The sequence below is a fragment of the Zalophus californianus genome, chromosome 10 (genome assembly GCF_009762305.2).
Source record: "Zalophus californianus isolate mZalCal1 chromosome 10, mZalCal1.pri.v2, whole genome shotgun sequence".
NCBI classification, from domain to species: Eukaryota; Metazoa; Chordata; class Mammalia; order Carnivora; family Otariidae; genus Zalophus; species Zalophus californianus.
The window spans coordinates 2,815,193-2,838,628 of NC_045604.1; the positions used below are offsets into that span (position 1 = coordinate 2,815,193).

General features: G+C 50.7%; 1 protein-coding gene across 2 annotated transcripts; it reads right to left on the reverse strand.

Annotated features, from left to right (window-relative positions):
* Window positions 1–393: 393 nt before the first annotated feature.
* Window positions 394–23,146, reverse strand: FCRL4 (Fc receptor like 4). 2 transcript variants are annotated; one of them, XM_027610895.2, is made up of 12 exons: window positions 22,751–23,146; window positions 20,938–20,958; window positions 17,977–18,231; window positions 16,650–16,907; window positions 16,066–16,350; window positions 14,753–15,040; window positions 8,944–9,057; window positions 7,846–7,873; window positions 6,836–6,918; window positions 6,540–6,608; window positions 2,344–2,375; window positions 394–2,244 (listed from the first exon to the last, which is right to left on the reverse strand). In XM_027610895.2, the coding sequence occupies exons 1-12, from the start codon at window positions 22,779–22,781 to the stop codon at window positions 2,128–2,130; spliced, it is 1,581 nt and encodes a 526-aa protein (XP_027466696.1). In that variant the 5' UTR covers window positions 22,782–23,146; the 3' UTR covers window positions 394–2,127. The 2 variants fall into 2 exon arrangements, 1 of the variants encoding a protein (XP_027466696.1); XR_003522981.2 differs by lacking the exons at window positions 394–2,244; window positions 2,344–2,375 and having other exon boundaries at window positions 6,549–6,608; window positions 6,836–7,665.
* Between the last annotated feature and the right edge of the window lie 290 nt (window positions 23,147–23,436).

Genomic DNA, 23,436 nt, shown 5'->3' on the forward strand with positions numbered 1-23,436 from the left:
GACTAGCAGTGCTGGAGATGGGGGATAACGGTTTCCAAGATACATGTGATTGAGGGTGGGCCCCAAGGCCTTGATGGACACCTGGGAGGAAGAGCTCTCCAGGCAGGCTTTCGGGGGGCGTGTGCCTGGTGCGTGCATCGTCTGGAGCTCAGTGATGAGGGGAGAGAAGCAGGAGATGAGGCCCTAGAGGCCCGGCGGGGAGGTCGGTAGGGCGATGTGGGCACGGAAGCGGAGGAGAGAACTCACTGCCAGGGTCTGAGCACGTGACCACGGTGTTAAGAGTGGGGGGCACGGAGGAAAGACACCAGCAAGGGGGCCTCCACGAGGGTGGGGTGCTGGTGGTCACAGAATGCAACGGTGTCTGGGTATGGACATTTTAGTATTTTATTGTGGAAAACTAAAAACATACAAAAGCAGAAACGAGTGCAAAACCCCCTTCCTCCCACAACGTGCCTGCCACCCAGCTTCAGAGATGGTGCACACACAACCAGCCCCATTTCATCGCACCCACCCTGCTCTTACTGGGTTATTTCAAACAAGGTTATATCATTTAATCCACAAATACCTCAGTAGGAGTTCTTAAAGATGAATACTGTATCTTTAAAATAAAACATAACCATAACACTATCACTTATATCCAAAACATACAATAATTTCTTAACATTAGTGTACAAATTTCCTTTAGAATTTCCTAAGTGGTATTTTTCTTAACTTGGTTTGAGTCAGGATCCGAACAAGGCTGGCCATCCCTTTGGTTTATGTGTGTCAAGGCTCACTGAGTTTGTAGGGCTTCCCTCTGCCTTCCTCCCTCCCCCCTCCTTCCCTCCCTCTGCCCTTCCTTCCCTCCCTCTGCCCTTCCTTCCTTCCTTCCTTCTGTCATTGGTTTGGTGAAGAAACCCAGTCATTTGTCCTGTAGACTTTTCCACTGTGTGGATTTTGTTGATTGTAGCCCTGTGGTGCCATCTCATGGTGTTATGTTGTAGTTCCGTGTATTTCCTGTAAACTGGTGGTTGCATCTAGAAGCTTGATTGGATTCAGTTTTGATATTTTGGGCATGAATACTTTGTAGGTAACATTGAATACTTCCATCAGGAGGCACATAATATAATTTGGTTTTTGATAGAGCCTAATCAGTAGGTGTCCCATGAAATATCTGGTCAAAATAGTGGTTTGCTGTTTCTTTCGTTCTTTCTTCATTTATTGGAAGAATTGTTTATTCCCACATCAACTATTTGGTGGTGGGGAAATAGCATTTGGAGAATACAACCCGTGGAAATGTGCTCACTGCTGTCGGATTGCTAATTATTTCTAGGCCTTTTCAGTGGACAGACCTAGGAAATAAATATCTTTTTTTTTTTTAAAAAAACAAGGTTTGACATCAGCTTATGCTGATAACTTCCAACTCAAATTTAGATTTGTATGGCTATCAGCCAACTTTTTAATTCGATTTTTAAAATTTCTTTTCTCTACTGTTAAAAATCTTTGTCTGAAATAACATTAACATATTTGCCTTTTGCTTTTGGAAGCTCAGCCTCGAGCCTGCTTCTCTAGCTCTTCAGATGATTTTGTAAAGTACCTAATATCCTGTTTAAATTCTTTTCTCTGCAAACCACTGGGGTGGATTATTTTGTCTGCAACTGAATCCTGACGGTGTAAGCAGTGTAAGCTGGAGGGGTGGCTCTGCGTATCGTCTGGGAAGGACCAGGCACTACTCGTGGCTAAGCCAACTGATGCAGCTGATCCTCAGTGGGACAGTTGTTGGAGACTCGTTGAGCAGAGACCCGAGTCACTCGGTCGTGTCTATGTGCAAATTCCAATTAACCAAAATTTGTGCTTCTGCTTTCAACAGGAGTACTTCTTCCCCATTTTTCCTTTCCCCTAAATCAGACCCTGGGGAACACATCAGGTTAGGCTCAGAGCAGGTGCGCAGGGTCTTGTCTCACCCGTGCACTCTGGTCACTTGAGCAAGTCTCTCAGTGGCCACCCCATCACCATTTCAGAGCAGGTGAATTAGTAGTCCCGGATGTGAATGAACATGGGCAAGAAGAACTGGTACATTGGAACCAGTTGGTCACTCCAAGGACCCCGAAGGCGGCGCTGAGCTGGGGGTTTTGGATCAGGGACAAGTCATGCGAATTGGACATTCTCATAACTTTCCACGGCGTCTTCATCCTGAGACCTGACCTCTCCAGCTGAGTCCTCTGGGAGCTGTGTCTTCACCGAAGAGTAGACAACTGAGGTGTGCTGGGGTGGAAAGGAGATAGAAGAAGAACTGGAAAGAGAGAGGGAGGATGGGGCTGGAGGTAGTGGTGGGAGAGAAAACAGTCAGGGACTGACACTCACCTTGTCCTCTAGAGATGTTCTGGACGTGCTGGCTGTGGAGGGAAAGGGTCTCACTGAAGTACAGGCAACACGACCCGTTTAGAACAGGCTGCAAGCTTTTCCTCAGAGGATGGGAGCCACTGAACCTTTTCCACCCGTGGTTATGTTTCCCACACCCCGACCCCCAATGTGTCCTATGGCACATGGGATTTTCTCTTTTACCGTTTCTTAGCCCAATCCTCTGCAAGTTCTTTATAAGCTCCGTTGATCTGTAAGGTCCCTCCTTACTACCACACCAAGAAACCTTGCTCCCTTCCTTTACCAGATATCAACACATAACATCTCTCTGGTTTAACTTTTGCCTCTCTTAACTTAGAGCTCCTCCATCTCACTCTAACCTCAGAGCACCCCCGTGATTGCTCAGCAAGTTCCCATGAGAATGCTTCAGGTGTGTGCCCATGGGAAAACCCGCCCTCACATTAGTGTGTTCTAGTTCTTAGTTTATTTCCATGGTTTTCCAGAGATGGAGCCGCAGTGAGGGTTAGCAGCTGGGATTCGCCAGATCCTACACGTTAGAAATTAAGGGTCTCGGAGAACAGGATGGAAGCATCAGAGCCATTATGGAGACAGAGACCAAAAAAAGGTGCCTCCGGGATAATTGGGGCTTCTCTCTTTATCACCATATTCTTACCATTGACTTTTCAGGGTTATAGATCTTTTTAGCGACGTGGTAGAAACTATGTACTCTTTTCCCAGAATGTTAATCATATACATGGAACTTTGCATACAATTTTAGGGGCTTCATGCAAACCTCAAGGAACTGGGGAAGAAGTCTTGCTACAGATCATTAATACATGAAGTACCTGAAACAGAACTAGTCCACCAACAGAGTGCTCAGCTTCAATGGTGTTTTGACAAATACATCAAAGAAAGAGTGCAAAGAACAGCAAATGATCAAGCTAAGTCTATATGATGCTTTCAGTTAACCCAAACAACTTGGAGGCAGTTCTAATTCTACCATTCAAAAGGTCCTGCTTAGTGGGGATGGCTGAGAAAGCAAAGTGACTAACAAAGCAGGTGATCCGGGTTGGTCAAATATAGTGACGGGCTCTATAATCAGCAAATACGGCAAAGACAGAAGACTTGGTCTTAGCTCTGTCTTTTGCAGACTTCGGGATCACTGGGAGCAATGATGTTTGCCATCATTTGTAAAAGAAGTTCAAGATCAGGTTACAATTGAAATTTCTAAGAGGCACAAAGATATTGGGGATTTTAAATTCCCAAGTGAGGTGCCAAAATTGGAAAAGCAACCTATGAAATGGGAGAACATATTTGCAAACTACATATCTGATAAGGGGTTAATATCCAAAATATATGAGGAGCTCATGCAACGAAATAGCCAAAATACTATTACTACCAACTTAATTAAAAAATGGGCAAAGAATAGACATTTCTCCAAAGACTTACTAATGGCCAACAGATATTGAAAAGGTACTCAACATCACTTGTCATTAGGGAATACAAACAAAAACTACCATGAGATGTTCACTCACACCTGTTAAGATGGCTGTCATTAAAAAGACAAGATGACAAGTGTTGGTAAGGATGTGGAGAAGAGGAAGCCCTCCTGTACTGTTGGTGGGGGTGTAAGGCAGTGCGGCCACTGTGGAAAACCAATATGGAGAATCCTCAAAAAATTAAAAATAGAACTACTGCATGATCCAGCAACCCCACTTCTGGGTATATACCCCAAGGAATTAAAGTCAAGATCTTGAAGAGATATTTGCACCCTGTGTTTGCTGCAGCATTATTCACAGTAGCCAAGACATGGGAACAACCTAAGTGTCCATTAACTGATGAATAGAGAAAGAATATGTGACACACACACACACACACACAGACACACACAGAGTGGAGTATTATTTAGCCTTAAAAAAGAAGGAAATCCTGACATTTTGACAATATGATGGACCTGGAAGATGCTATGCTAAGTAAGATAAGCTGGACACAGAAAGGAAAATACTATATATCCTCACTTTATGTTTGGAATCTAAAATAGGCTCATAGAAACAGACAATAGAACAGTGGTAACCAAGGGCTGTGGGGAGGGGGAACGGAAGTAAAGGTCAAAGGATACAAAGTTTGAGCTATGCGGGGTGAACAAGTTCTATAGATCCACTAGAGAGCATCATGCCTACAGCTAATGGTACTGTATTGTATACTTAAAATTAGCTAAGAGGGTAGATCTTACCTTAAATGTTCTAACCGGGCACACAGATTAAGAGTAATAATGGGGGTGGAAGGTAACTTTAGGAATTATCATTAGGAGATGATACATATGCTGATGGTTTCACATCATCCACTTGTATACATTAAATATGTACAGCTTTTTTCCATGTCAAAAAAAGTAGTGAGCTACTTAGAATATGCTACAACATGGATGAGTTGCAGAACGTTATTATGTTAAGGGACAGAAGCCAGACAAAGAGACTACCTTCCATAGGTTTCCATTTACTTGAACTTGTAGAAAAACAAAGCTCTAGGGACAGAAAGTGGGTCAGTGGTGGTCAGGGTAGAGTTGGAAAAGTTATCTGCAAAGGGGCAGGAAGGGACTTTCTGGGTGTTGGAAACGTTCCACGTCTTGAAGGTGGTGGTGGGTCTGGGACTGGATACATTTGTTAACATTAATTAAATTGTGCATTTTAAATTAGTGAATTATACCGTATGTAGGTTATACCTCAATAAATCTGATTAAAACCATAAATTTGAGTGGAATAGAAACTCGAGGGCATCACACTAAGTACAATTATAAAACTTGTGTTGCACTTATGCGTTAGTGTTTGTGTGTGTGCATGTTCACACCGGCTAACAATACAATCTGTATCTCTTCCTGTGGATTACAATAAAAATGTTTGAGAGCCACCAGTCTAGAGGGTTGAGAGCGCTGACTTGCAGCTGGTGGTATTATCAACACATTGCTGAGGCAGCATGTGTCCAGGGACAGATGTGATCCCGCTTGGACAGAGGACAAGAGTATAGCCAAGGGGGCCCTGTCTAGCAGGGCCGACGGGTACCAGGGGACGCCAGCAGCAGGAAGCTGGATGTGAGTGATGGGGGAATGAGGCACCGAAGGGGCTGTAGGAAGGAACATCTGACAGGGAGCCTCAGAAGAGAGCGTGCACGCACCTCACACAGGGCCCACTTCTGCACCGGCCAGCCAGACAGGTGGACGCCAGCTCCCAAGCACCAGCTGGGTGCGTCCTTCACGCTCAGGTCCCCAGCGCCCTCCAGGCCACTGAGGGGTGGCCAGCCACAGAAACAGAGAAGCCAGCTCCATCCTACCCTCCTGCCCCTGCAAGCTCCCAGCCTGAAATTGCCTGAACGAGCGGAGGGCTAAGTGTTCTAGTTGCTGAACTGAGACTGACAGTGTCCACCTGCTGTCTGTTACCTAAGAGACTGGAGAATGTGTTGAAAAGCCTGTGCTGCCAAAATGTTCATCCGGAGGGCCTGGGCAGATCTCCCACAAAGTAAAGTTTCAAGAAACAGTGGGAAACACAATTTTTGTAATGAAGTCACAGGTCTTACTTGTTCAGTGTATCGGTCACACAGGGTTGTTTATATGGACTGAGCATTTCTCTATGTCTGTGTATATATATATATATATATATATATATATATATACATTATGTGAACATGTATCTATAAATGTTCTCACCACATAGTAGGTGGCTTGTAAACCTCATCACTTGACTACTTAATTCATTACTTAAAAGAAATTTTCTGGGGCACCTGGGTGGCTCAGTCGGTTAAGCGTCTGCCTTCAGCTCAGGTTATGATCCCAGGGTCCTGGGATCAAACCCCGCATCCGGCTCCCTGCTCGGCGGGGAGTCTGCTTGTCCCTCTGCCCCTCCCCGCTTCCGCTCATGTGTGTTCTCTCTGTTAAATAAATAAATAAATCTTAAAAAATTTCAAACATACACCTTCACGATCATGATATCGATTAGAAGGATGTTCAATTTCTGTTCTGATCATCAGCAAAGATATATGATGCATTTTTAAGTGTCTTTTTTCTTTCTTTAGAATCTAAGCACCAGTGTAGGGGTTTTTATCTGCCTTGTTTGCTGACTGACTCCTTGTACATTCCTCAGTACCTAGCACCTAGCTTATGTTGAACGAAGGAATATAGTTTGCAGCCAGAATCTTCCCCAGGGACTTACCAGCCGCTTCTTGTCGCAGCTGAATAAACTGGATCTCAGAATACACCAAGCCTCCCTGTCCGGAGTGCCCTGCAAAGGAGAAACAGCGCTTTCTAGGCTGCCCCCCACCCCAGAAGTATGCGCTACACAGGCCTCTTCTAAAGCTCGTCCCCACGCTTCTTGGACGTAGGATGAGGCGGTGCTTTCCTGCGGGTCTGGGTTTGGGACACCGTAAGGAGACCAGGCCTCCCCCAGGCCTCAAGCACATTCTCTCTCCCTGGCTCCAGCGGGAGCGGCTTCCCCGCGGGACTCCTCACCGTTGTCATATAACCGCTGCAGTTCCACAGGAGCAGGGCACCCTGCACGGGGTGCCTTTCCTCGGCCTGCGGCGGGAGGGCTCCTGCGAGACACGTAACCGCATGATCATCCCTGGAACGTCATACGAGGCACGGCAGCGGGATGGCCAGAGAGGGAGGGGCACGGGGGGGGGTAGCCAGCGGAAAGCAGGGGACCTGGGACCCAGAGAGGGAGGGGCATAGCGGGGTTGGGAGAGCTGGAGGGGAGGGGTCAGCAGTGAGCAGGGGACCGGGACCGGGAATGGTTTAACTGGACGTTCAGTAGGTCCATATAGAGCCCGATTGTTCTTTTGAGAGCAACCGGAGGACCGGTATGGCGGGCTGCTGGGAACAGGCTGACCACTCTCTGACAGCTTATTAACAACCACCTCAGAGACAGAGCGACCACTCTCAATTGGTTAAAATCCTCGCCTTACCCCCAGAGGTGGTGACTCCATGTCTTCACACTGTCCCGCCTGGACAAGTCAGGAAGGAACTGGACACAGTCTGTGCCCCAAGTCACTGGCTACCACCCAAGCCTGAGACATGCAGGACCATGTTTTCCAAACCAAAGTTAAAGATACAGAGTCTGAGGAGCATATGTGCATGTGTGGGACAAGAGAAAATGATTCGAAACCAAGACTTCCCTGGAAAATCTGGCACAGTCACTGGGCACATATTTACAGCCACGCATCGTCTGACTAGGGTGTCATCTGCGCCAGAAATATTGTGTGCCCCCCTAGAAGATCTGTCATCTTTGGTATCACCCATTTGGATGAGTGGATAAATTTCACATAAATGGATCCAAATACCTGCAAAATCCACGATAGGAACTATTAGAAGGTTCTAGAAGTTGTGATTTGGGTCATTTCAAGGGATGTGAAAATGCGGGCACCTAGCCACAGGGACAGAGAGGCAGGACTTGACCTAATTGTGTGAACCCACAGTTCTGCATATTCTGTGCTTGGAAGACCCGAAGGCTGAGGCCTCACCTGGCTGTGTTTCTCAGAAAACCATCTCCTGCAAAACAAAGCAAAGGCACGTTCGTGTCATTCTCAAACAGTTCACACACACAAACTGCCTTAGAGAGGTCATCAGGAAAAGTTAATTCAAACATGCACCCTGTCCTCGATTTTGAGGGAAATGATCTGGAAAAGGATGGAACAAAGTGCATAACTTGCTGGGAACAGGGCTGCATATTCCTGGGTCAAACATGCAATTACTTGAGACTTGATTAAGGTCGAAGGCTGTGAGGATACACCTCAAGAAACACTAAATAGGACCAAATAGTCTGGCAGGCAGAGCAGTGAGGGGCTGCAGGCGGACTTTGAGGAGCATCCATGGTCATGCCCGGAGGAGCCTTGGGCTCCCACTCCAGCTCCAGCTCGCCGAGAAGGCTTGTCATCCAAAGCAGCCCATGCAGGGCACAGGGATGGTGCTGAGAACAACGTGATGGGTTGAACAGAACTGATTTAAACCAAGAGACAGAGTTGGAGGGTGTGGGTAATTATTCTAGAGCCAGAACAGCGTCTGTGCCCATCTCCTACACGAGGCTCTCTAGCACCTGAAACTAGTCTGAGCTGGGCCAAGGCAAGAAGCCTCTGGAAGAGCGACGCTCCCCTAGGTAAGGGAGGAGCTGGTGGCCTGGCCTGCGGGGACCCCTGCTCTTGGAGCGCAGGATGGAGGGTTCAGGCTTTGGCACAGGGAAGTCTCCGAGGAGGAGGAAGGATGCGGATTAACCAGCTCCCATTCTCAGAGGCCTGTGACATATTGTGACTGCCCGTTTATGGGGGATTTAGGATGGGCTGAAGTGTGTAGTTGACGAGTCTGTATGAGCCAAAAAACTGCCCAGAGAAACAGTTTGGATTAAGTTTTTGAAACTTTACATAAAAAATTGTACTTCCTTCCTTAGTGAACCCAACTAGTACAAGCAACCCTCAACCACACTATCTGTTCAGCTCCCCTCCGTGAGGGGCGTAGGTCTGTGGGTGTTGGGCTGGTGAGAGGGAGAATGGTGGGTGTGCTGGTGCCCGAGGTGCTTGGCAGGGACAGGGCATGGCCTCTAGCAGAGGGTAAGAGACAGCACAAACCTGACTTCCTCTGGTGCCGGTGGCAAATCCACAGGGCCACCGCCAGGAGAAGAATGCTGAGCAGCCCCCCAGTGGCTCCTGCTGCAACAAGGCCGCTTCTGTTCCCCGGAGTGCCTGAGGGGGAAGAGCCTGCGTGAGCCCCGGGGCGAGGGCCATGATGCCCTGGCACCTTTCCTCAGTGGGGGCTGGGGTCCTGAGCCCTGGTGGGGGAGGGAGGAATCTAACAGACAAGGGCGAGGCCAGGGCTGGTGCACACAGGAGGCCGACTTCCACTCTGGGCGGCTGGCCTGAGCCTGAGCAGCAGGACGGGACTCTGTGCTCTGGTAGGAGGTGCAGGCTGAGGGCTGGGGGGGCCGTGGCAGAAGAGGAGAATGCAGCCAGCTCTCTCCACCGACCCATCGACATTCGTTCAAAAATTAGCATTTGAGGGGAATCTCTCTCTTTCTCTGTAGGTCCCATCTTCTAGAAATCTGGCCGTGGGAATTTCCCCAGGCCACCTGGGAAGATATGACCTGACACTGCTGTGTCAGCCCTTCAGTAGGACCAGCACTCCCCAGTGGGCACTCGTGGACCAGGAACACCACTACAAAACCACAGTGGGACACCGCAGGGAAACAGCACCGTCTCCATCCTCACAGAAGCCCCAAAGGGGAGGAGAGAAGTTGGTGGGAGCAGAACGCTCAGCTGTTGGGGTTTCTGATTTTTCCGTTGGGTTCATTCTCCTATCTTCTCATTCAAGAGACTTCATCTGGCAGATTCGTTCATTCACTGAGCAGACATTTACTGAGTCCTGCCATGTGCCAGGCCTTGAGGACAGAGCAGTGAACAGGACAGTGAGGTCCCTGCCCTCCAGGAGTTTATAGCCCAGGGAGGGGAGGCAGACAATAACACATAGATACATTTGTGAAAAAGCAAATGTGGAATAAGAGGGGCAAAGAGTGGGGGGGGGGTAGAGGTGCTTTGCATGCAGCTCCTTGGTCCCCAGGTAAACCAAGGTCAGACTTTGGATACCAGTACCCCAGAACTACACAGAGAATATTCACATATCAGAACGACAGCACCACGGACGGTAATTCCTGGTTATGGCATGGTGTTCTGCATCTATGATTCCTGCCACAAAGCAGACACTCGGTACACATGGCCACTGGCCATTGGTGATATTTGTCTCCATGCTTTCCCTTCCTGACAAAATCAACAAACCCGATGTCTGACCTATGAGTGGTTCTGCTGGCAGATAGCAGTTCATGGGGGTCATGAGCCCAGCCTCCCCACCATGACAGCTAAACCAGAGGAGTGGAGTGCCGGGGAGAGATCCACGGACAGAGCAGGTTGGCTGCTGTGTCCTAGAGTGAATCTTCCCGATTGCCTGCTGGGGCAACCACCTGTGCAAAAACAGAGTCAGCCATCTGCTGGGTACCTGGGGTTCCAGACCTAATGAGCAGAGGGCAAATCTTTCCCCTTCCTGGTAACTCTATCTCCTAGAAGAAATGTCTACTCTGGGAGGAGGTGAAATTTGTCTTAGTTCGAAAGGCACAGAACAATTATGCACCAACACATAAGAGAGTCTAGAGGAAATGGGTACATTCCTAAAAGCACACAACCAGCCAGGACTGAATCATGAAGATCAGACAGACCAGTGATGAGTAGGAGATTGACTCAGTAATAAACCCTCCCACCAAAGAAAGCCCAGGCCAGATGGTGTCACTGGTGGGTTCTACCAAACACTTAAAGAAGAGTTAACTCCAAACCCCTCAAAGTCTTCCACAAAACCGAAGAGGTGTGAACATTTCCAAACTCATTTTATGAGGCCGGCATCACCCTGACACCAAAGTCAGATAAGGACACAATGAGAAAAGTACAGACCAATATGGCTGATGAATATAGAAGCAAAGATTTCCAAAGAAGATATATGAGTAGCCAATGGGCACATGACCAGGGGCTCAACATCACTGACCATCAGGGAAATTCAAATCAAAACCACAGTGAGATATCAGCTCACACCTGTTAGAATGGCCATTATCAAAATGACAAGGGGTAACAAGTGTTAGTGAGGACTTGGAGAAAAGGAGCCGCTCGTGCACTGTTGGTGAGAACGTAAGCTGGTGCAGCCACTGTGGAAAACAAGTTAGAGGCTCCTCACACATATAGAAATAGAACTTCTATATGATCCAGCAATCTCACTTCTGGAGATGTATTTGAAGAACACGAAATCACTATCTGGAAGAGACATCTGCCTCCCCATGTTCACCGCAGCACTATTCACAGTAGCCAAGACACAGAAACAATCTAAGTGTCCATTAATGGACAAATGGATCAGGAAAATACGGTACACATCATCCTGTATATATACAATGGGATATTACCCAGCTGTGACAACGATAGCCTGTCATTTGCAACGACATGAACGAAACTTGAGAACATCATGCTCAGTGAAATCAGTCAGACAGAAAGACAAATACTGTAAGAGTTCACTTAGATGTGGAACCTAAAAACACCGAAGTCATAGAAACAGAACGACTGGTGATTGCCAGGGGCTTTGGGGGGTGAGGGAAATGGGGGGACGTTTGTCAAAGGTCATAAACTTCCAGTTATAAGAGGAGTAAGTTCTGGGGACATAATGCACAATGTGGTGACTAGTTAACAACACTGTATCATACCACCTACATCCTCACTACATGCACATGCACACATGCATGCACACAAACACGCACGATAATTATCTGCGGTGACAGAGGGGTTAAATAACCCTATTGCTGTAATCATTTCTCACAATATACGTCGAGCAAATTACTAAGTTGTATACCCTGAATTTATACAATGTTATATGTCAATTATATCTCAACGAAGGTGGGAGATAAGAGAATAGTGTAGACTCTGTAACTAGTTTGGCAGGTTAAAATCCCGGCTCCTCCACGTCCTAGCTGTGTGGCCAGGGAAAAGTATTTAATCCCCCTGTGCCTCAGTTTTCTTATCTGTAACATGGGGAGGATGGTAACCAAGTATCACCGTGGGTGTTGGATTCAATGAGTTAATGGATGTCAAGTGCTGTGAAACGTCCCTGGCTCGTGGTGCGTGCTGTTTCTATGTATTGGTTCTTCTCTGGTGCCCCTCACACTGCGCCTAGGCTCTCGGGAACTTCATGCTCCCCTCCAATCAGCCAGGGGACACCCCCACACGTTAGCCTGCACCCGCACAGCACCACCCTGGCCAACGTTGACCCATTCTATGGACCGAATTGTGTCTACTTCCAAATTCATGTGCTGACGCAGCTCTAACCCCCAGGGTGCTGGTTTTGAGGACGGAGCCTTTGGGAGGTCAGGTTTAGATGAGGTTGGGGGGGTGGGCCCTCCTGATGGGATTAGTGTCCTTACAAGAAGAGACACCATAGATACCTCTCTCTCTCTCACCCCCTTTGCTGTGTGAGGACACCCCTGCTCCAAGAAGGCAGCTGTCTGCAAGAAAGAGGGCTCTCCCCCAGAACCTGACCACACTGGTACCCTGAGCTCAGACTTCCGGCCTCCAGGGCTGTGAGAAATGAATTTCTGTTGTTAAAACTGCATGAGCTAAGACAGCCCTCGTTAGCCTGGTGCTCCGGGCTACTGCAGAGTTTCTCTGCTGCTAGAAATTCTCCCATTTCTGAGCCCAGAGATTTTGCATATGGTCCACGAAAGAAAAGGTCTAGTAAGAAATTCCTGCTCTGCCATATGTCACCTGAATCCTTGACATCTGCTTACTCTCTGAGATCACCTGTTTCCTTAACAGAGGACGATGTCTGCCCTGCAGACTCATGCAAGCCAGCCCAGTGCCATGTGTGAGCAGCCAGGTGGCTGCCCGGAGCTCAGGAGGTGGACGCATTCTACTGACCTTAATTCCAAGGGGAGGATGAACACCTTCACCCAGGTGTGCATTCCCCCAACAGACTCCTCACTGCCCTCTTCAGGGAGTGTAGCCTTGGGCTCCCCAAGGACACTGTTCAGTACAAGAGTCTTCCTGGATAAGCAGCCCTCCAGCCTGCAGAGCCCCTCCGGGTTTCCGGGCCGGCAGGTCTTTGGGGGGTGGGGGGAGGGTGCCCCTTGGCAGCTTGTTGCTCTGCTGACCTCTTCTCCCTCTTGAAATGCCATCCACACGACTACCAGGCTCAGTCTCTGCCCATCTGTGCTGGGGATTGCACCCACTCTTACTCTTCACTGAGAAATTTCCAGAGTGAGAGGCACACAGCCCCGTGGCATCCGCTGGTGGGAAGACCTGCCTGGGGAGGGCCCCTTGGTCACAGGACCCGCCTCGAGGCAGCTGAGGGGAAAACTGTAGAGCAGCTGGGCCGTCCCTGTAGCGGCCCCTTCCCACAGCTGCTGCCCCAACGGTTCAGGGTCACAGCTCCGTCAGGGCTCAGCGCTCACAGAGACTGCACGGTTCTCTGCCTGCTTAGCATCGCAGGAGGACAGCAGGCACTGGCCTGTGGGCTCCTTCTTCGGAGGACTGACCATGCCCTCTGTGTCTCTGAGCTAAGTGATTGTGTGGAGGTATACACTTTGTGGCCTTGTGCACATTACCAAATTCTGAGCTTCATACTCCTTTTCTGTAGAATGGAGATACTGATATCTTGGTCTTCTGGGATTGTTACTATGGTCAGTAAAATAACGTGTGTAAAATTCACTTAGTCTGTAGATATTTACTGAGTGCCTAACATGGGCTAAGCCCTAGTCCAGGCACCGGGGATACAATAGTGGTCAGAATAAAGAGCTGCCTTCATGAGGCAAGTATGGGGGAAATGGGAGGGACAGAGACAGGGCAGGGCAGGTGGGATTAGTGCTTTGAGGAAGAATCCAGGGGAGTCTGGAGATGGGGTGCCAGGGTGAGGGGCTCCTGTGTTACACAGGTGCTTTGGGAAGGTCTCCCGAAAGAGGGGAGTAGACTCTTGGGGGAGGTGAGAGGTGAGCATGAGGATATCACAGAAGAGCAGTGCAAAGGCCCTGAGGTGGGATCATGACTAGAAGGCTTGAGGAAGAGACGGGGGGTCATGGTGGTTAGAGTGGAGGAGGGGAGGGGAGGCAGTGGGGAGATCAGGTCAGAGCAGCAGGGCCGTGGGGGCCAGTGAGGATGATGGCTGTCACTCTGAAGGAGGTGGGAAGCCAAGGGAGGATTTTGTGTAGAAGAGCAACATGACTTAGAGTTTCCTTCTGATGCTGCACTGGGAATAGACTGTGGGCAGCAATGGTGATGCTTCACCTTCACCTTCTGCTGAAGGCCAGTGAGGATGTCACGCAGTAACCCAGGGAAGGAGCCCTGGAGGCTTGGGCCAGGGGGTGGCAGTGGAAGTGGGGGGAATGAGTCACATCCTCGCTATGTCCTGGAGGTAGAGCCAGCAGGACTGGCAGGTGGATTCAATGTGGAAGACAAAATAAGAAGAAGAGTGAAGAATGAAGCCCCGGGTTTTGGCCTATAGGCAAGTAGGAGAGTGGGGTTTTACATTTACCCAGGGGTGCTCCAAGCCGTGAAGACTCACGGAGAGGCGAGGACCCTGCAGCGCGGTTAACCGCCTAACGTTGCTCTTTGACGTCAACACATGATGGAGCAGAGGACAGACGCACACAACTGTCTCCGGGGCGTGAAAAGGCTCCCGGCCGGCACCCCCTCACTGGAGAACCTCACCGTAACCTGAGTATTAATATCTGTGTGAAGAAACTGCGTATCGCCATGGAAGGCGGCCACATGGAGCCAGAAAGAGGAGAATCACCAGGAGGGCTGGCCATGTCCACCCCTAACCTGAGAACACTGAGCATGAACAAGGTCCCTGGAGACTCAATCTCACCTGTGACGGTGACGTTCAGGGCCCTGCTGCGGGCCAGGCCGTGGCCATTGTCCGCTGTGCAGTAGTAGCGCCCTGCATGGCTCCCCCCGACGGCAGGGATCTCCAGCTCTGCTCTCTGGGAACGCTGACGCTTGCTCCCCACACTCTCCCCTGTGTCCTCTCTGTGCCAGAAGAATGTGGTGTTCCCTGTGCCTTCAGCCACGGAGCAGACAAGGACCAGACGCTCCCCTGCAAGCACCTGTCCCCCCTGGGGCTGGGTCTCCAGGAGCACTGCTGACACCGGGACACCTGCATGAATGAGACAGGGCAGGTGAGGGCAGGTGAGGGCAGGTGAGGCCAGGTGAGGCCAGGTGAGGCCAGGTGAGGCCAGGTGAGGGCAGGTGAGGGCCCCCGGGATGCCTGCGTGAACACAAGAGGGCAGGTGAGGGCATGTGAGGCCAGCTGAGGGCAGGTGAGGCCAGGTGAGGCCAGGTGAGGCCAGGTGAGGGCAAGTGAGGGCCCCCGGGATGCCTGCGTGAACACAAGAGGGCAGGTGAGGGCAGGTGAGGTGTGGGGAGGGCAGGGCTGGTACGTTGGATGGGGACACTCTTTATGTGCCTTGAAGATATACTCCAGCAGGGGCTGGCTTTGTAGCCTGTAGACTGTGGAGTTTGGACCTAGAAAATCGCCAAATGTAAGAGTTCAATCCTGACACATGGAGCCCCGGGAGAGAAAAACTGGTTATCCCTGAAGAAGCCTGTGAGTTTTGTCTGATGTCCTAGCTGGCAGTCTGGATTGTCTGCAGGGACAGGTGGCAGAGAGAGTGGCCCCCGAACCGGGCTGGACCACTCCCATTTCCAGGAGTCCTACTTTTGTACCTGAGACCAGACGATACTTACCATATTTATCTTTACCTGTGTGTCCTCTTGTGCGTCGCATGTGGTGGGCATTCCCATTATTTGCTGCTATTGATTAGGAAGAGGCTGAGGCTGATCTCCTTAATAGTCTGCCCCAAGATCTGGCCTTCTAGAATGTGTCAGCTCAGGACAACTTGCTTTTTGTTTGTTTTCCCTAACTCTTGTATCTAACTTCATGAACCACTCTATTATTTCGAGGTGCTAGAGTTCCAAAGGAAGTCTGAGTTTTTAGGAAGATAGTGGTAGAAATGAGCCCTGTATTTCTTTTATTATAGTACCTGACTTCTCAGTGCCAGCCTGCATCCATCAGGATGACTAAATCCATCAGTGCTGGGCAGTCTGTCCCTGCACAGGCCACGGGGAGTTGTCGGGGAGGGTGCCACAGCCCCAGCTCTCCAGCGGCTCTCTGACACTCACTCTGCACACGGACCTGCATCGGGAGGCTGTGTTTGTGGATGCTGGGGACCCCAGCTGCGGCTGCACACCAATACGACCCCGAGTCCTCTCTCCAGATGGCTGTGATCTGGAGTTCCGGGGACCTGCTCCAGTTGGATAGCAAGACCCTGTGGTCCCTGAAGAAGATGAAGGACAGCAGAGCATCCGACCGCTCGAGGGGCAGCCGTGTCTGACAGCTCAGGTTTACAGAGCCGCCCTCTGTAGGCTGGGGGGGTGTGACTTCCAGCTTTGGACGTGGAAATAGTTCTGGAGAGAAGAGGTAAACCGAGTTCTCAGAATGCGGTACTTAGAGCCCCGGGATGGGCAGGCTTGGCTTCTTGGTCCCAGGGAACTTCAGACAGACACACAGCAAGACAGAGACTCATCCACCCCACAATCCCATCGTCCTTCCCCAGCTCCCAGTACAATGACCCCGCTCACTGTGTTTGCTGGAGGACCTACGCCTCTCATTATCCAGAGCTGGGGCATCAACGTATGGATCCCCCATCACACCCATCTCCCCACCCTGACATTACTCAGCAATCTATATGAAATGAAGAGCTTACCTTGAATTTTAATAATTCTCTTATTTGACCTATAGGTGTAATGATTTCTCTCCAGAAATCCAATGCATTGGTAATAGCCACTGTTGTTCAAACTGGCTTGTGGTATCAAAAGATCCTGGCCTTTATCAGAGGTAGAGATAACTTTCCCGTTCCAGGTGTATTTCACAGCGCCCAGTTTCTCTCTCCCCTTCGCCTGGCATCTCAGAACGAGCGTGTCACCTTCAAACATGGAGTGTGGAGCCTGAAGGATGAGCCATTCTGGAAAACACACAGAGACGAGAGCCTGTCACTCAGGGACACCCCTTTCCTCCGTGCAGCTTGGCTCACGAGGCTCGACTGGTTCTCTTTTCTCTTCCACAGGATTTAGGTTCCTGCCCCAGGCTCACTCATTTCCTTCCAAATCCTCATGACCTGTTTTGTAAATAAGTCCCAAACACACCAACCCGACACCTGTTTCACACTCACGGACAGATTCCTAGTATGAGGATTCTAACGTGGGGACGGAGAGCCGAGTGGGAGGTGAGCGACGCTCAGACATTGTTGAACACGGTTAAAAATCGCCACCAGCCTGCTCCCCGGGTCCCAGAGCCAGAGTCACCGTGGAGGCAACAGACTAAAAAGTGTCACCGTGTGCTGGGGTTCGTTCTGCAGCAGGCTTGTGGTCAGACACAGACCCAGGGGTGAGGGATGGGGAATGGGTCCCATGCGGACGTGCTCCTGCTCTTCAGATCCTCGTGAGAGGTCAGTTCTCTCCCCTCTGTCTAAGGCGACTGAGGGATGGCCTCTCCCCCAGCGCAGGGCCGTGCAGTGGTCCAAATCATTCTCTGCAAAGCAGGCAAATCGGGACAGGAAGAGTGGTGGCCCCCGCGGCGGGAAAGCAGGAGTAGAGAAGGGACAGGTGTCAGGACAGGTGGGGACACAGGCCTGGGGCGGAGACTCCCCTCCTCCAAACTCTTGTCGGAGGCCACTTTTTGCACCTGCTCGGTGCTCAGTGCATTCTTGTCTGTGTCGTTTCTCCTGCGGGTGGCGGCTGTGCATGCCCGGAGGGCTGGGGCTAAGGCGGCTTCTGTTTTGAATCCCCTAAAATGAACTCCTTCCTCCACTGTGTAAACGTGTAGGGAGGTCTACTGATTACCGTTAGATGGTGAAACTCTAATGTCAAGAGTAGTGTGAAAAACACCTGTAGACACGGGGAGCACTAGGGACATGAGGCTGGAGGAGGTCGGGGGTTAGAGCAGCAGGAAGGAGCCTCGGTGTTGCCAGCTCCCGGGGACTAGGTGCACCGGAGCCACTTCTAACGTTTGCACTAACTCACCCTCTTGCTCACCTGAAGAAAAGATCAAGCTCACACCGTCACTTAGGAGCGAGCCCTGGGTCTGGCACTTGTACCTTCCAGAGACACGGGCCTCGAGGGTGTTTCCTGGGGTCTCATGTAGCATTTCTGTCCCGAGGTACCACCGGTACCATTTTATGTTCTCTGCTGCGTGGACGCGAGGTGCATCGCAAGTCAGAGTCACTGCCTCTCCTTTGAAGAAGGTGGTCCATGGAGGATGGAGGGAAATCACGGATTTGGGTGCAGGTGCTGAGGAAGGAAGAGACAAGAGTCTGTGATGGAGACCCCTGTGGTCCGCAGCTCAATCTTCTGTGTGGGACGGAGCCGAGGACCCGGAACCCCCCCAGGAGGACTGTGGGTTCTCCAGCTGTGTCCGCCTTTCCTGGGAGTGTAGCGGCCACTCGGCGGTCTGTAGGAGCAGGCTGGCCTTGAGGGGAGAACCCCAGCAGGCCCCAGGCACTATGGGAGGGCAGAGACTCGGGCTGGCCCTCAGGGAAGTCCCTCGGGACGCCCTCCTGCCCGCCCGTGCTTGGGGTCACCGAAGGCATCCAGAACACACCACCGCGGCCTAAAAAGTATCTTGAGCTGACAGTATTCCAGAATCGGTTTCATATTTTATCCTGAACACCCATACCTGCCTAACAGCAGAGCCTCGCCAAAGAATACTGTTATAAATCGCCTCCCTAGGAGCTGCCACGAAGCCCTGACCCGGATCACCAGGGACTCAACAGATACTGTCACAAACTTCAGCTGCCATCTCTCTGTTCTCCACAGGGCTGGCTTGTCTTTCCTGAACGTCGTTTGTTTTTCCGCAGGTGCCCTCATCCCAGCCCTTTCCCTGCTCCGACGGTGTCCCAGCCCCAAGTCCCGACTGTCTCCCTGGCTCGCAGTTTCTGCACGCCCCTCTGAAAAGGGAATACACATCTTTCCCCTGCTCACCTATCTTTTGTCTGTCTAACTGGCCGGCCCCAGTGATAAACTTAAGAGGAAAGAGACGTTGTTCTTCCCTGAGATGTTACTCCCTATTGGAAACACGCTCTCGCACACCTTCCCCTGTCTTGCTGCTGTCCAGCCCGCTGGAAGATCCGTGGGCTGATGGGCTGACCGCACGCGTGCGGCTGCACCAGGGAACGGGATTGGAAGGTGCCCCCTCGGATTCTGGCGGAGAGGCAGGAATTCAGGATGCTGGGAATAGTTAGCGGCCACAGGATGGAGTTCTGGGTGAGGGGCTGTCAGGGGAACAGAGCCAGGCGGGGGCTGGAGGTGGGGGTGCTGTGGGAGGTTTCACCCCTGCAGTAAAGGAGCAAAGCAAGGTCAAGGTTGGGGCGGGGTGGGGGGGGCTCTCTTACAGTTTTAGGCGCCTCCCTCCTCCCCCAGCTTCCCGCCCTGAGCCATCAGGACGCCTGAAGTTGTGACAGCTACCACATTTAAAAAATCAATATTCGATTCAATTTGTTCTGCAAATTGCCTGTGGTAATCTAAATTCTGTGAAGCAGAACATAAGCCAGATTATTTCCATTTGCATTATTTTTATTTTTCAAAACTAAAAATCTCAATTATGGGGGTATGTAATTTACCATAAAATTTTAAGTGGAATCCCTTGAGGTGTGTTTTTTCTTTAGTACCTTGACACTCAGATTAGGGGGACTATCTACCTTTAAGGACCTACAAATGGTTGCTTTTCTAAAGCTTGAGACTTGAAGTATTCTTACCTTTGTCTGCAAGGGTGCCCAAATAGATCTCTTAGTTACACCCAAATGTAAAGGAGATACCCTCCCTGTTTGGGGGCAGAGATCATAGAGTAACCTGAACGCTTGTTTTAGATGAAGCAGCTCAATATTCTGTTTGGTAATGCAAACGTTCATGTGTCTCTGCAGACTTTTTCTTTCTCTCTTTAGAGGATCGCATAGAATGTCCCGTGTTTCCAGTGAGTCGTGTTTCTCCAGGAGAGAATAGAAATCCCCACTGTGTGTTCCTGGGAAGCCTCTGGGGTGGGAAGTGGGGACTGGGCAGCAGGTCTCGTGCCCCAAGGAGGGGAAGCTCCGGCTGGGGGGGGGTGCAGCCAGATTCCTCACCGGTCCCGTACCCGCCCCCGCCATGTGCTGCAAGAAGACACATCTTGTCAGGGCCTCGTGAGGCTGGGACTGAGTCAGTGAGCTCTAGCTTAACCACGTCTAGCAGCTGATCTAAGACACTTTCTGTATTTTATTTCTCCATCCCGGAGTGTTTAACAAAGTCCTGTCAAGTTACAGTCTCTTCCCAGTTGGGCAGCGATTTGTGGGAGATGGTCTGTGTCCACAGCACTGAGCAGAAGGACTGCGGAGCCAGGAGCCGCAGGGGAGAAGGTGCACACCAGCTGGCTGGGGCTGGATGACAGCGAGCAGCCCCCAGGATGAACCCGGTGCTCTTGAAGGGATTTTCAGGGGTTACTACAACACCTGGAGACGGCTCCCCCAGAAAGGGGGCCTTCCTGCTGACCAGAGGATGGGTGCTCAGAGGCATCGTGATCTGAGCTATTCACAGCGTGCTGGCGTTTGGGGTGCAGTGGTTGCAAGTGGTTGTGGCTGTGCTGGGTTGGGCCAGGGAGGGTGGAGAAGCAGAGCTGTTTGCATCCTGGGCCGCCCTCCAACCCCAGTGGGGTCTCAGCCTCTTCCTAGTGTCCTTCCAGGGGCTGTGCACTCTGTCAGGTTAGCCAGCACCCCACACACCCCTCCTTGACCTCCATGTCCTGCGTCCCAGGCCCCCTAGGCTCACCCGACACAATGGTGGGTTTGGCCCAAAAGTGTGACTCCCAGCTCCTAGGGTCGGGGTCGTAGGATGGGGTGACGCTGCCCTGCCTGAAGTCCTCAGGACAAGGCGGCGGGTACCACGCCCCTCTTACCAGCATTCCGTGCAGAGATGGTCACTAGAATATCTAGAAACATAAAAGAAAAAAGGAAAAGGGGACCTACTTACCGAGCTGTCCACCAACTGCGGCTGCAAGAGAGGTGAGGGCCAAGGTCAGCAAGAGGCATGGAGCCGAGCCCTCCCACCCAGAGAGCCCGCTGCCCGCCCCAGCCCATCCGAGGGCGGGAGAGGAGCGCCCAGCTCCACCACCCGGAGAAGCCAGGGCCACGGAGGCCTGAAGCTGAGCCGTGCGGTGCTGGGCAAGCTACGGCAAGCTCCCAAGCCTCCCTCTCCTCATCGGTCACATGGGGACCATAAAAGTGGGCTCGTAATCTTATTTCAGTGAGTTGAATTAGTAAGTCTTCCATGAATGGCCACTGTCACTCTTCGTCAGACACGACTGTGCTGCGGCTGCCAATCCTACCGGGCTTCCCCGTCTCCTTGCCCGGATCGTTAGTCTCCTTCAGCACCAAGGAAAGTCAAGTCACACCCAAGCCCGGACACCCTGAGCAAAGCCACCTCCTCCATGAAGCCTTCTTGGATGCCTCTGGGCTGCAGCGCCCTCACGCTGCTCTAGGCTCAGAACACTGCAGTCACAGCTCCCTGGGGCTGGAAATCGGACACACAGCGCGGGAGGGTGGCTAACAGCGTGGTTCCGATGCCATGGGTGGGTTTCCCTCCCGACTCTGCCACTGCACGGAGCTTAAGGCAAGAGACTGTCTCTGTGCCTTGGCTCCCTTATCTGTAAAATGGGATTTATAGCAGGTCCAGCTCATTGATTCTTAGAAGACTGGATAGATCAATACGTGGGATACTCTTTGAAGAGTGTCTGGCATAGTCAGGGCTCAGCAATTAATTATTAATTACTATCAGCAAGAGTGAATAATTATCACACATTATCTTATAACCCACTGTGTAATATTTTTGTCTATATTTTCAAGTCAAATGCTCTTGCATTTGTACCTTGATTTCCTCATTAGAGGGTCAGTTCCTGGGGGCAGGGACTGTCCCCCACATCCCTGTGTCCTCCTGCTGCCTGGCACTGCGCTGTGCCCGGTGTCCTCCTTCATTCACTTCTTACCGAGTTCCCATGATGTGCCAGCCACACTAATAACTGTTCCTTTAGTTAGGGTCTGGACATGCAGCTGGGAATAAGGCAAACACGCTTCATAAATATTTACTGTATGACTGACTGGTCTTTGTTTCCCTAGTTTGAGCTACTAGGAAATCAGTGCCTCGCTTGGACAAATATTGAAAATAGTAGAGAAGCAGGGGGAAATAATCGAAGGGAAACCATCTTATTTCTGCTCCTTTCATGCTTTTTGCAATTATCAGAGCAGGCATGATCGTAGGATGCCGAGAAGGAAATAACTATTCCCAGCAGAAGCTCTTTCTACATCAGCTCGCAATCAGGACATTCACACAGACTCAGTTCATCTTTCAGCCTGGGTCTTCATGATCTGTGACTGGGGAGGTCACTGAATCTAACTGTAGATCTTTTTTAAGTTTTTTTTTTTTTTTTAAAGTAATCTCTACACCCAACGTGGGGCTCACACTCACAACCCTGAGATCAAGAGTCAAGCGCTCTACCGACTGAGCCAGCCGGGCAGCCCCTAACTGTAGATTTTTTTAATATGGAAAAATTAGCCCACTTCTCGAATAGGAGGAATTCTTTGTAGGCAATTAAGCGCAAGCGATGGACGCACTTTTGGAAATCAATGCCCCCTAACCCCCTCAGTATCTTCCCCTTTGTTCATTCTCTGTGGCTCTGAAATAGGAGCATAAATAATCCACTTGTCCCAAAGCCCACAGAGGAAGCCTTTTGCTCGTGGAGAGGCCCTGGCTCCTCCTCGAGCGGAGGCTTTTCCCCACCAGCACTTACCGAGGAACAGCAGAGACGCCCACGGGAGCATGGGAGCATATGCCCTGGGATCCCGAGCAACAGCTCAAACAAGGGGCAGGCCCAGCGCCCAGCAGCGAGGCAGCAAGGTGCTTCTGAGAACAGCTCATGCAGTCATAAAGCAAAAAGGGGAAGTAGAGGAATCTTTCTTAAAATACCAGCAGCATGTTACCTGGTGTCAGAGACTCCTGAGGATGAAAGTCACTATTTAACAGAATGCCTGACGTAGTACTCTGACTTCTTGGTGTGAAAAGCTCCTCAAAGCTTTAGTTACCATATTTTCAGAAACTTCCAGCCACTGTCTTCCAAGGACAAGGCAACACATTCTCTCTGCTACCAGATACCAGACAAGACTGCAATCCTGCTGAGATTCACATAATCCAAGGATGTACCTGAATCACTCCAGAGCTGGAGAAGTTCTCTTTCTTTTTCTTTTTTTAAAAAAGCTTTTATTTACTTACTTGAGAGGGCGTGTACAAGCAGCGGGGGGAGGGGCAGAGAGGAGGGAGAAGTGAACTCCCCGCTGAGCAGGGAGCCCGATGCAGGGACTTGATCCCAGGACCTTGAGACTGTGATCTGAGCTGAAGGCAGACGCCCAACTGACTGAGCCACCCAGGAGCCCCAAGAGGTCCTCTTTCAATGCAGAAAGACACTCCTCTGAACCCCGA

Excerpts from the sequence above, each read along its gene's own strand:
- FCRL4 (XM_027610895.2), bottom strand. The coding sequence starts at position 22,781 with ATGCTCCCGTGGGCGTCTCTGCTGTTCCTCG. Across the intron at positions 7,874-8,943 it reads CCGGCACCAGAGGAAGTCAG|GAGATGGTTTTCTGAGAAAC; the intron begins GTTTGTGCTGTC and ends TTTGTTTTGCAG. Across the intron at positions 6,919-7,845 it reads TTTCTGAGAAACACAGCCAG|GAGCCCTCCCGCCGCAGGCC; the intron begins GTGAGGCCTCAG and ends CGTGTCTCGCAG.